We start from the raw sequence: 11893 nt of genomic DNA, 5'->3' as shown, positions 1-11893 counted from the left end.
TCTAATGTCCATTCCTTGTGTTCTTTAGCCCAAACAAGTCTCTTCTGCTTGTTGCCTGTCCTTAGCAGTGGTTTCCTAGCAGCTATTTTACCATGAAGGCCTGCTGCACAAAGTCTCCTCTTAACAGTTGTTGAAGAGATGTGTCTGCTGCTAGAACTCTGTGTGGCATTGACCTGGTCTCTAATCTGAGCTGCTGTTAACCTGCGATTTCTGAGGCTGGTGACTCGGATGAACTTATCCTCAGAAGCAGAGGTGACTCTTGGTCTTCCTTTCCTGGGGCGGTCCTCATGTGAGCCAGTTTCTTTGTAGCGCTTGATGGTTTTTGCAACTGCACTTGGGGACACATTCAAAGTTTTCCCAATTTTTCGGACTGACTGACCTTCGTTTCTTAAAGTAATGATGGCCACTCGTTTTTCTTTACTTAGCTGCTTTTTTCTTGCCATAATACAAATTCTAACAGTCTATTCAGTAGGACTATCAGCTGTGTATCCACCTGACTTCTGCACAACACAACTGATGGTCCCAACCCCATTTATAAGGCAAGAAATCCCACTTATTAAACCTGACAGGGCACACCTGTGAAGTGAAAACCATTTCAGGTGACTACCTCTTGAAGCTCATCAAGAGAAAGCCAAGAGTGTGCAAAGCAGTCATCAAAGCAAAAGGTGGCTACTGTGAAGAACCCAGAATATAAGACATATTTTCAGTCGTTTCACACTTTTTTGGTAAGTATATAATTCCACATGTGGTAATTCATAGTTTTGATGCCTTCAGTGTGAATGTACAATTTTCATAGTCATGAAAATACAGAAAAATCTTTAAATGAGAAGATGTGTCCAAACTTTTGGTCTGTACTGTATATTGGGATATAAAGCTTCCGCTCTGACTCTGTGGTCACTGAAAGCGACAAGGACATGGACCACCACTGACAGAAGGTCGGGGGTCTGATCCCCTATTGCATGAAGTCAGAACGGCAGAAATTGGGAGACAGTATCCTATCTTTCCCATGATCTGGCAGAGAGCCCCGTACTGCTGCCCCCTTGTGAGTAGTATCCTATCCTTCCTGTGATCAGGCAGAGCGCCCCGTACTGCTGCCCCCTTGTGAGTAGTATCCTATCCTTCCTGTGATCAGGCAGAGCGCCCCGTACTGCTGCCCCCTTGTGAGTAGTATCCTATCTTTCCCATGATCTGGCAGAGCGCCCCGTACTGCTGCCCCTTGTGAGTAGTATCCTATCCTTCCTGTGATCAGGCAGAGCGCCCCGTACTGCTGCCCCCTTGTGAGTAGTATCCTATCCTTCCTGTGATCAGGCAGAGCGCCCCGTACTGCTGCCCCCTTGTGAGTAGTATCCTATCCTTCCTGTGATCAGGCAGAGCGCCCCGTACTGCTGCCCCCTTGTGAGTAGTATCCTATCTTTCCCATGATCTGGCAGAGCGCCCCGTACTGCTGCCCCTTGTGAGTAGTATCCTATCCTTCCTGTGATCAGGCAGAGCGCCCCGTACTGCTGCCCCCTTGTGAGTAGTATCCTATCCTTCCTGTGATCAGGCAGAGCGCCCCGTACTGCTGCCCCCTTGTGAGTAGTATCCTATCTTTCCCATGATCTGGCAGAGCGCCCCGTACTGCTGCCCCTTGTGAGTAGTATCCTATCCTTCCTGTGATCAGGCAGAGCGCCCCGTACTGCTGCCCCCTTGTGAGTAGTATCCTATCCTTCCTGTGATCAGGCAGAGCGCCCCGTACTGCTGCCCCCTTGTGAGTAGTATCCTATCCTTCCTGTGATTGGGCAGAACGCCCCGTACCGCTGCCCCTTGTGCTTCCGTCACTCAGTGGCGGGGTGTTAGTAACGGATCTGTGCAGTTCTCATTAGTAAACTAGAAAGCAGAAAATCCCCTCTGGTCTGCGGCCAGTGGGGGGCGCTGCCGCTACCATGGGGGGATGTGGCCGCGATCACCCCTCCCCCACCGCCAACCTCAATAGAAACAAATACAAAAATAAAATGACAATTTCCACGACTGTAGAATCCGGAGCGCGGAAGAAGGAAAGTTTTCCAGACGCGTTTTCTCCGGCAGCGAGCGGCCTCTCGCCTATGTACAAAGCGACGTCTCCGGAGAAGGCGGCTGCGCGGACACGAGGCGCCGCTGATCTCCAGCGACAATACACATAGGCTCACTGTCCGCCAGCCGCGGCGCCGCCATTACTCGCAGGCCAGTTTACTATCAAAGCTGGACAGCGCAATGGCGAAGGCCTGGAGCGCGCACATCGGGTAGTTGTAGTCCATCGTGAAGACGTCCTCCGCCACCCGACCAAACTGCATGACGATGTAATCCGCTGCAAGAGAGAGAGCGCGGGGTGAGTGCAGGGAGAGCGCAGCGTGGTGAGCGCAGGGTGAGTGCGGGGTGAGCGCAGGGTGGTGAGTGCGGGGAGAGTGCGCGGTGAGTGCAGGGTGGAGAGCACAGCGTGGTGAGCGCAGGGTGAGTGCGGGGTGAGCGCAGGGTGGTGAGGTAGGGTGAGTGCGGGGTGAGCGCAGGGTGGTGAGGCAGGGTGAGCACAGGGTGGTGAGTGCAGGGTGAGCACAGGGTGGTGAGTGCAGGGTGAGCACAGGGTGGTGAGTGCAGGGTGAGCACAGGGTGGTGAGTGCAGGGTGAGCACAGGGTGGTAAGTGCAGGGTGAGCACAGGGTGGTGAGTGCAGGGTGAGAACAGAGTGGTGAGTGCAGGGGGAGTGCAGGGTGAGCACAGTGTGGTGAGTGCGGGGTGAGCTCACAGTGGTGCATGCAGGGTGAGCACAGAGTGGTGAGCGCCGGGGGAGTGCAGGGTGAGAACAGAGTGGTGAGCGCAGGAGGAGTGCGGGGTGAGCTCAGAGTGGTGAGCGCGGGGTGAGTGCAGGGAGAGCGCAGGGTGGTGAGCGCAGGGTTAGCTCAGAGTGGTGAGCGCAGGGTGAGTGCAGGGAGAGCGCAGGGTAGTGAGAGCAGGGTGAGTGCGGGGTGGGCTTAGAGTGGTGAGTGCAGGGAGAGCGCAGGGTGAGCACAGAGTGGTGAGCGCAGGGTGAGCACAGAGTGGTGAGTGCAGGGTGAGCAGAGAGTGGTGAGCACAGAGTGGTGAGCACAGAGTGGTGAGCGTGGGGTGAGTGCGGGGTAAGCTCAGAGTGGTGAGTGCGGGGTGAGTGCAGAGTGGTGAGTGCAGGGTGAGCACAGAGTGGTGATTACAGGGTGAGCACAGAGTGATGAGCGCAGGGTGAGCACAGAGTGGTGAGCGCGGAGTGAGTGCAGGGTGAGCGCAGAGTGACTGCAGGGTGAGCACAGAGTGGTGAGCGCGGAGTGAGTGCAGGGTGAGCGCAGAGTGACTGCAGGGTGAGCTCAGAGTGGTGAGCGCGGGGTGAGTGCAGGGAGAGCGCAGGGTGGTGAGCGCAGGGTTAGCTCAGAGTGGTGAGCGCAGGGTGAGTGCAGGGAGAGCGCAGGGTAGTGAGAGCAGGGTGAGTGCGGGGTGGGCTTAGAGTGGTGAGTGCAGGGAGAGCGCAGGGTGAGCACAGAGTGGTGAGCGCAGGGTGAGCACAGAGTGGTGAGTGCAGGGTGAGCAGAGAGTGGTGAGCACAGAGTGGTGAGCACAGAGTGGTGAGCGTGGGGTGAGTGCGGGGTAAGCTCAGAGTGGTGAGTGCGGGGTGAGTGCAGAGTGGTGAGTGCAGGGTGAGCACAGAGTGGTGATTACAGGGTGAGCACAGAGTGGTGAGCGCGGAGTGAGTGCAGGGTGAGCGCAGAGTGACTGCAGGGTGAGCACAGAGTGGTGAGCGCGGAGTGAGTGCAGGGTGAGCGCAGAGTGACTGCAGGGTGAGCACAGAGTGGTGAGTGCGGGGTGAGCACAGAGTGGTGAGTGCAGGGTGAGCATAGAGTGGTGAGCGCGGAGTGAGTGCAGGGTGAGCACAGAGTGGTGAGTGCGGGGTGAGCACAGAGTGGTGAATGCAGGGTGAGTGCAGGGTGAGCACAGAGTGGTGAGCGCAGGCTGAGCACAGAGTGGTGAGTGCAGGGTGAGCACAGAGCGGTGATCGCGGAGTGAGTGCAGGGTGAGCACAGAGTGGTGAGCGTGGGATGAGTGCAGGGTGAGCACAGAGTGGTGAGTGCAGGGTGAGCACAGAGTGGTGAGCGCAGGTTGAGCGCAGGGTGAGCACAGAGTGGTGAGTGCAGGGTGAGCACAGAGTGGTGAGTGCAGGGTGAGCACAGGGTGGTGAGTACAGGGTGAGCACAGGGTGGTGAATGCAGGGTGAGCACAGAGTGGTGAGCGCAGGCTGAGCACAGAGTGTTGACTGCAGGGTGAGCACAGAGCGGTGATCGCGGAGTGAGTGCAGGGTGAGCACAGAGTGGTGAGCGTGGGATGAGTGCAGGGTGAGCACAGAGTGGTGAGTGCAGGGTGAGCACAGAGTGGTGAGTGCAGGGTGAGCACAGAGTGGTGAGCGCAGGTTGAGCGCAGGGTGAGCACAGAGTGGTGAGTGCAGGGTGAGCACAGAGTGGTGAGCACGGAGTGAGTGCAGGGTGAGCAGAGAGTGGTGAGAGCAAGGTGAGCACAGAGTGGTGAGCGCGGGGTGAGTGCAGGGTGAGCACAGAGTGGTGGTTGCGGGGTAAGCTCAGAGTGGTGAGTGCGGGGAGAGTGCGCGGTGAGTGCAGGGTGGTGAGCACAGAGTGGTGAGGGCGGGGTGAGTGCAGGGTGAGCACAGAGTGGTGAGTGCAGGGTGAGCACAGAGTGGTGAGCTCGGGGTGAGTGCAGGGTGAAAACAGAGTGGTGAGCACAGAGTGGTGAGCTCGGGGTGAGTGCAGGGTGAGCACAGAGTGGTGAGCTCGGGGTGAGTGCATGGTGAGCACAGAGTGGTGAGTGCGGGGTGAGCACAGAGTGGTGAGCATGGGGTGAGCACAGGGTGGTGATTGGAGGGTGAGCACAGAGTGGTGCGCGCGGGGTGAGTGCGGAGTGAGCACAGAGTGGTGAGCGCGGGGTGAGTGCGGAGTGAGCACAGAGTGGTGAGCGCGGGGTGTGTGCAGAGTGGTCAGTGCACGGTGAGCACAGAGTGGTGATTGCGGGGTGAGCACAGAGTGGTGATTGCGGGGTGAGCACAGAGTGGTGATTGCGGGGTGAGCACAGAGTGGTGATTGCGGGGTGAGCACAGAGTGGTGATTGCGGGGTGAGCACAGAGTGGTGAGTGCGGTGTGAGTGCAGGGTGGTGAGGGCAGGGTGAGCACAGAGTGATGAGCACAGAGTGGTGAGTGCAGGGTGAGCACAGGGTGGCGATTGCAGGGTGAGCACAGGGTGGTGAATGCAGGGTGAGCACAGGGTGGTGAGTGCAGGGTGAGCACAGGGTGGTGAGTGCAGGGTGAGCACAGGGTGGTGAGTGCGGGGTGAGCACAGAGTGGTGAGTGCGGGGTGAGCACAGAGTGGTGAGTGCGGGGTGAGCACAGAGTGGTGAGTGCGGGGTGAGCACAGAGTGGTGAGTGCGGGGTGAGCACAGAGTGGTGAGCGCGGGGTGAGCACAGAGTGGTGAGCGTGGGGTGAGCAAAGGGTGGTGAGTGCAGGGTGAGCACAAAGTGGTGATTGGAGGGTGAGCACAGAGTGGTGCGCGCGGGGTGAGTGCGGAGTGAGCACAGAGTGGTGAGCGCGGGGTGTGTGCAGAGTGGTCAGTGCACGGTGAGCACAGAGTGGTGATTGCGGGGTGAGCACAGAGTGGTGATTGCGGGGTGAGCACAGAGTGGTGATTGCGGGGTGAGCACAGAGTGGTGATTGCGGGGTGAGCACAGAGTGGTGATTGCGGGGTGAGCACAGAGTGGTGTTTGCGGTGTGAGCACAGAGTGGTGATTGCGGGGTGAGCACAGAGTGGTGATTGCGGGGTGAGCACAGAGTGGTGATTGCGGGGTGAGCGCAGAGTGGTGAGTGCGGTGTGAGTGCAGGGTGGTGAGTGCAGGGTGAGAACAGAGTGGTGAGGGCAGGGTGAGCACAGAGTGATGAGCACAGGGTGGTGAGTGCAGGGTGAGCACAGGGTGGTGAGTACAGGGTGAGCACAGGGTGGTGAATGCAGGGTGAGCACAGGGTGGTGAATGCAGGGTGAGCACAGGGTGGTGAGTGCAGGGTGAGCACAGAGTGGTGAGTGCAGGGTGAGCACAGAGTGGTGAATGCAGGGTGAGTGCAGGGTGAGCACAGAGTGGTGAGCGCAGGCTGAGCACAGAGTGTTGACTGCAGGGTGAGCACAGAGCGGTGATCGCGGAGTGAGTGCAGGGTGAGCACAGAGTGGTGAGCGCGGAGTGAGTGCAGGGTGAGCACAGAGTGGTGAGCGCAGGCTGAGCACAGAGTGTTGACTGCAGGGTGAGCACAGAGCGGTGATCGCGGAGTGAGTGCAGGGTGAGCACAGAGTGGTGAGCGTGGGATGAGTGCAGGGTGAGCACAGAGTGGTGAGTGCAGGGTGAGCACAGAGTGGTGAGTGCAGGGTGAGCACAGAGTGGTGAGCGCAGGTTGAGCGCAGGGTGAGCACAGAGTGGTGAGTGCAGGGTGAGCACAGAGTGGTGAGCACGGAGTGAGTGCAGGGTGAGCAGAGAGTGGTGAGAGCAAGGTGAGCACAGAGTGGTGAGCGCGGGGTGAGTGCAGGGTGAGCACAGAGTGGTGGTTGCGGGGTAAGCTCAGAGTGGTGAGTGCGGGGAGAGTGCGCGGTGAGTGCAGGGTGGTGAGCACAGAGTGGTGAGGGCGGGGTGAGTGCAGGGTGAGCACAGAGTGGTGAGTGCAGGGTGAGCACAGAGTGGTGAGCTCGGGGTGAGTGCAGGGTGAAAACAGAGTGGTGAGCACAGAGTGGTGAGCTCGGGGTGAGTGCAGGGTGAGCACAGAGTGGTGAGCTCGGGGTGAGTGCATGGTGAGCACAGAGTGGTGTGTGCGGGGTGAGCACAGAGTGGTGAGCGTGGGGTGAGCACAGGGTGGTGATTGGAGGGTGAGCACAGAGTGGTGCGCGCGGGGTGAGTGCGGGTGGTGAGGCAGGGTGAGCACAGGGTGGTGAGGCAGGGTGAGCACAGGGTGGTGAGGCAGGGTGAGCACAGGGTGGTGAGTGCAGGGTGAGCACAGGGTGGTGAGGCAGGGTGAGCACAGAGTGGTGAATGCAGGGAGAGCACAGGGTGGTGAGTGCAGGGTGAGCACAGGGTGGTGAGGCAGGGTGAGCACAGGGTGGTGAGTGCAGGGTGAGCACAGGGTGGTGAGGCAGGGTGAGCACAGAGTGGTGAGTGCGGGGTGAGCACAGAGTGGTGAGCGTGGGGTGAGCACAGGGTGGTGATTGGAGGGTGAGCACAGAGTGGTGCGCGCGGGGTGAGTGCGGGTGGTGAGGCAGGGTGAGCACAGGGTGGTGAGGCAGGGTGAGCACAGGGTGGTGAGGCAGGGTGAGCACAGGGTGGTGAGTGCAGGGTGAGCACAGGGTGGTGAGGCAGGGTGAGCACAGAGTGGTGAATGCAGGGAGAGCACAGGGTGGTGAGTGCAGGGTGAGCACAGGGTGGTGAGGCAGGGTGAGCACAGGGTGGTGAGTGCAGGGTGAGCACAGGGTGGTGAGGCAGGGTGAGCACAGAGTGGTGCGGGCAGGGTGAGCACAGAGTGGTGAGTGCAGGGTGAGCACAGGGTGGTGAGTGCGGGGTGAGCACAGAGTGGTGAGTGCAGGGTGAGCGCGGGGTGAGCACAGGGTGGTGAGTGCAGGATGAGCACAGGGAGGTGAGCGCGGGGTGAGCACAGAGTGGTGAGTGCAGGATGAGCACAGGGAGGTGAGCGCGGGGTGAGCACAGAGTGGTGAGTGCAGGGTGAGCACAGGGTGGTGAGTGTGAGGTGAGCACAGAGTGGTGAGTGCGGGCTGAGCACAGGGTGGTGAGTGCAGGGTGAGAACAGGGTGGTGAGCGCGGGGTGAGCACAGAGTGGTGCATGCAGGGTGAGCACGGGGTGAGCACAGGGTGGTGAGTGCAGGGTGAGCACAGGGTGGTGAGTGCAGGGTGAGCACAGGGTGGTGAGCGCGGGGTGAGCACAGAGTGGTGCATGCAGGGTGATTGCAGGGTGAGCACAGAGTGGTGCATGCAGGGTGATTGCAGGGTGAGCACAGAGTGGTGAGTGCAGGGTGAGCACAGAGTGGTGATTGCAGGGTGAGCACAGAGTGGTACGCGCGGGGTGAGCACAGGGTGGTGAGGCAGGGTGAGCACAGAGTGGTGAATGCAGGGAGAGCACAGGGTGGTGAGTGCAGGGTGAGCACAGGGTGGTGAGGCAGGGTGAGCACAGGGTGGTGAGTGCAGGGTGAGCACAGGGTGGTGAGTGCAGGGTGAGCACAGAGTGGTGCGGGCAGGGTGAGCACAGGGTGGTGAGTGCAGGGTGAGCACAGGGTGGTGAGTGCGGGGTGAGCACAGAGTGGTGAGTGCAGGGTGAGCACGGGGTGAGCACAGGGTGGTGAATGCAGGGTGAGCACAGGGTGGTGAGTGCAGGGTGAGCACAGGGTGGTGAGTGCAGGGTGAGCACAGGGTGGTGAGTGCAGGGTGAGCACAGGGTGGTGAGTGCAGGGTGAGCACAGGGTGGTGAGTGCAGGGTGAGCACAGGGTGGTGAGTGCAGGGTGAGCACAGGGTGGTGAGTGCAGGGTGAGCACAGGGTGGTGAGCGCGGGGTGAGCACAGAGTGGTGCATGCAGGGTGATTGCAGGGTGAGCACAGAGTGGTGAGTGCAGGGTGAGCACAGAGTGGTGATTGCAGGGTGAGCACAGAGTGGTACGCGCGGGGTGAGCACAGGGTGGTGAGGCAGGGTGAGCACAGAGTGGTGAATGCAGGGAGAGCACAGGGTGGTGAGTGCAGGGTGAGCACAGGGTGGTGAGGCAGGGTGAGCACAGGGTGGTGAGTGCAGGGTGAGCACAGGGTGGTGAGTGCAGGGTGAGCACAGAGTGGTGCGGGCAGGGTGAGCACAGGGTGGTGAGTGCAGGGTGAGCACAGGGTGGTGAGTGCGGGGTGAGCACAGAGTGGTGAGTGCAGGGTGAGCGCGGGGTGAGCACAGGGTGGTGAGCGCGGGGTGAGCACAGAGTGGTGAGTGCAGGATGAGCACAGGGAGGTGAGCGCGGGGTGAGCACAGAGTGGTGAGTGCAGGGTGAGCACAGGGTGGTGAGTGTGAGGTGAGCACAGAGTGGTGAGTGCGGGCTGAGCACAGGGTGGTGAGGGCAGGGTGAGAACAGGGTGGTGAGCGCGGGGTGAGCACAGAGTGGTGCATGCAGGGTGAGCACAGGGTGGTGAGTGCAGGGTGAGCACAGGGTGGTGAGTGCAGGGTGAGCACAGGGTGGTGAGTGCAGGGTGAGCACAGGGTGGTGAGTGCAGGGTGAGCACAGGGTGGTGAGTGCAGGGTGAGCACAGGGTGGTGAGTGCAGGGTGAGCACAGGGTGGTGAGTGCAGGGTGAGCGCAGGGTGGTGAGTGCAGGGTGAGCACAGAGTGGTGAGTGCAGGGTGAGCGCAGGGTGGTGAGTGCAGGGTGAGCACAGGGTGGTGAGTGCAGGGTGAGCACAGGGTGGTGAGTGCAGGGTGAGCACAGGGTGGTGAGTGCAGGGTGAGCGCAGGGTGGTGAGTGCAGGGTGAGCACAGGGTGGTGAGTTCAGGGTGAGCACAGGGTGGTGAGTGCAGGGTGAGCGCAGGGTGGTGAGTGCAGGGTGAACACAGGGTGGTGAGTGCAGGGTGAACACAGGGTGGTGAGTGCAGGGTGGTGAGTGCAGGGTGAGCGCAGGGTGGTGAGTGCAGGGTGAGCACAGAGTGGTGAGTGCAGGGTGAGCGCAGGGTGAGCACAGGGTGGTGAGTGCAGGGTGAACACAGGGTGGTGAGTGCAGGGTGAACACAGGGTGGTGAGTGCAGGGTGGTGAGTGCAGGGTGAGCGCAGGGTGGTGAGTGCAGGGTGAGCACAGAGTGGTGAGTGCAGGGTGAGCACAGGGTGGTGAGTGCAGGGTGAGCGCAGGGTGGTGAGTGCAGGGTGAGCACAGAGTGGTGAGTGCAGGGTGAGCACAGGGTGGTGAGTGCAGGGTGAGCGCAGGGTGGTGAGTGCAGGGTGAACACAGGGTGGTGAGTGCAGGGTGAACACAGGGTGGTGAGTGCAGGGTGGTGAGTGCAGGGTGAGCGCAGGGTGGTGAGTGCAGGGTGAGCACAGAGTGGTGAGTGCAGGGTGAGCACAGGGTGGTGAGTGCAGGGTGAGCACAGGGTGGTGAGTGCAGGGTGAACACAGGGTGGTGAGCACAGGGTGGAGAGTGCAGGGAGAGCACAGGGTGGTGAGTGCAGGGTGAGCACAGGGTGGTGAGTGCAGGGTGAACACAGGGTGGTGAGCACAGGGTGGTGAGTGCAGGGTGAGCACAGGGTGGTGATTGCGGGGTGAGCACAGGGTGAGTGCTAACCCTAACCCAGAGCTGGATTCACAATTCTGCTAGCTTCCTCTGGCTGCAGGCTGTCTCATCTTACTGCTGTCCCCTGTAGCTTTAGGATGCTGTATAAACTGCAAATCTGATTGGCTGAAGTGCTCACAGGAAGTGACATCACTGCGCCGGCCCCAGAGGGGCATCTCATGGTCTGCAGTAAAACGGGCATCATGGGATTACAGCTCAGATTCCGATGGGCAGCCAACTAACTTGTGAATGCAGCTCTGGAGGTGAATGGAGAATAAGACATGATGTAACAGCAGAATAGTGAGTGCAGCTCTGGAGGTGACTGGAGGATAAGACATGATGTAACAGCAGAATAGTGACTGCAGCTCTGGAGGTGACTGGAGGATAAGACTCGATGTAACAGCAGAATAGTGAGTGCAGCTCTGGAGGTGACTGGAGGATAAGACACAATGTAACAGCAGAATAGTGAGTGCAGCTCTGGAGGTGACTGGAGGATAAGACACGATGTAACAGCAGAATAGTGACCGCAGCTCTGGAGGTGACTGGAGGATAAGACATGATGTAACAGCAGAATAGTGACTGCAGCTCTGGAGGTGACTGGAAGATAAGACATGATGTAACAGCAGAATAGTGAGTGCAGCTCAGGAGGTGACTGGAGGATAAGACATAATGTAACAGGAGAATAGTGAGTGCAGCTCTGGAGGTGACTGGAGGATAAGACATGTTGTAACAGCAGAATAGTGACTGCAGCTCGGGAGGTGACTGGAGGATAAGACATGATGTAACAGTAGAATAGTGACTGCAGCTCTGGAGGTGACTGGAGGATAAGACATGATGTAACAGCAGAATAGTGAGTGCAGCTCTGGAGGTGACTGGAGGATAAGACATTATGTAACAGCAGATTAGTGAGTGCAGCTCTGGAGGTGACTGGAGGATAAGACATGTTGTAACAGCAGAATAGTGACTGCAGCTCGGGAGGTGACTGGAGGATAAGACATGATGTAACAGCAGAATAGTGACTGCAGCTCTGGAGGTGACTGGAGGATAAGACATGATGTAACAGCAGAATAGTGAGTGCAGCTCTGGAGGTGACTGGAGGATAACACATGATGTAACAGTAGAATAGTGACTGCAGCTCTGGAGGTGACACATGATCTAATAGCAGAATAGTGAGTGCAGCTCTGGAGGTGACTGGAGGATAAGACACAATGTAACAGTAGAATAGTGAGTGCAGCTCTGGAGGTGACAGGAGGATGAGACACGATGTAACAGTAGAATAGTGAGTGCAGCTCTGGAGGTGACTGGAAGATGAGACACGATGTAACAGTAGAATAGTGAGTGCAGCTCTGGAGGTGACTGGAGGATAAGACACGATGTAACAGTAGAATAGTGAGTGCAGCTCTGGAGGTGACTGGAGGATGAGACACGATGTAACAGCAGAATAGTGACTGCAGCTTTGGAGATGACTGGAGGATGAGACACGATGTAACAGTAGAATAGTGAGTGCAGCTCTGGAGGTGACTGG

The 11893-nt window shown here is 58.9% G+C and overlaps 1 protein-coding gene across 5 annotated transcripts in view; it reads right to left on the bottom strand.

The window, feature by feature from the left end:
* Nucleotides 1-1158: 1158 nt before the first annotated feature.
* The window catches only part of LOC141174236 (tubby protein homolog), a 500281-nt gene continuing 489546 nt past the window's right edge, over nucleotides 1159-11893 (bottom strand). For all 5 annotated transcript variants that reach the window (XM_073659070.1, XM_073659067.1, XM_073659066.1 and 2 more), the window contains one exon: nucleotides 1159-2323. In XM_073659070.1, the coding sequence (XP_073515171.1) occupies nucleotides 2190-2323 (134 nt within the window). In that variant the 3' untranslated portion in view covers nucleotides 1159-2189. The remainder of the gene's footprint in view (nucleotides 2324-11893) is intronic.

The sequence above is a fragment of the Phyllobates terribilis genome, unplaced genomic scaffold, assembly GCF_046119375.1.
Source record: "Phyllobates terribilis strain yellow unplaced genomic scaffold, ASM4611937v1 Scaffold_13__5_contigs__length_258822181, whole genome shotgun sequence".
In the NCBI taxonomy this organism is placed as follows: Eukaryota; Metazoa; Chordata; class Amphibia; order Anura; family Dendrobatidae; genus Phyllobates; species Phyllobates terribilis.
This window is presented reverse-complemented; position numbering and strand designations above follow the sequence as displayed.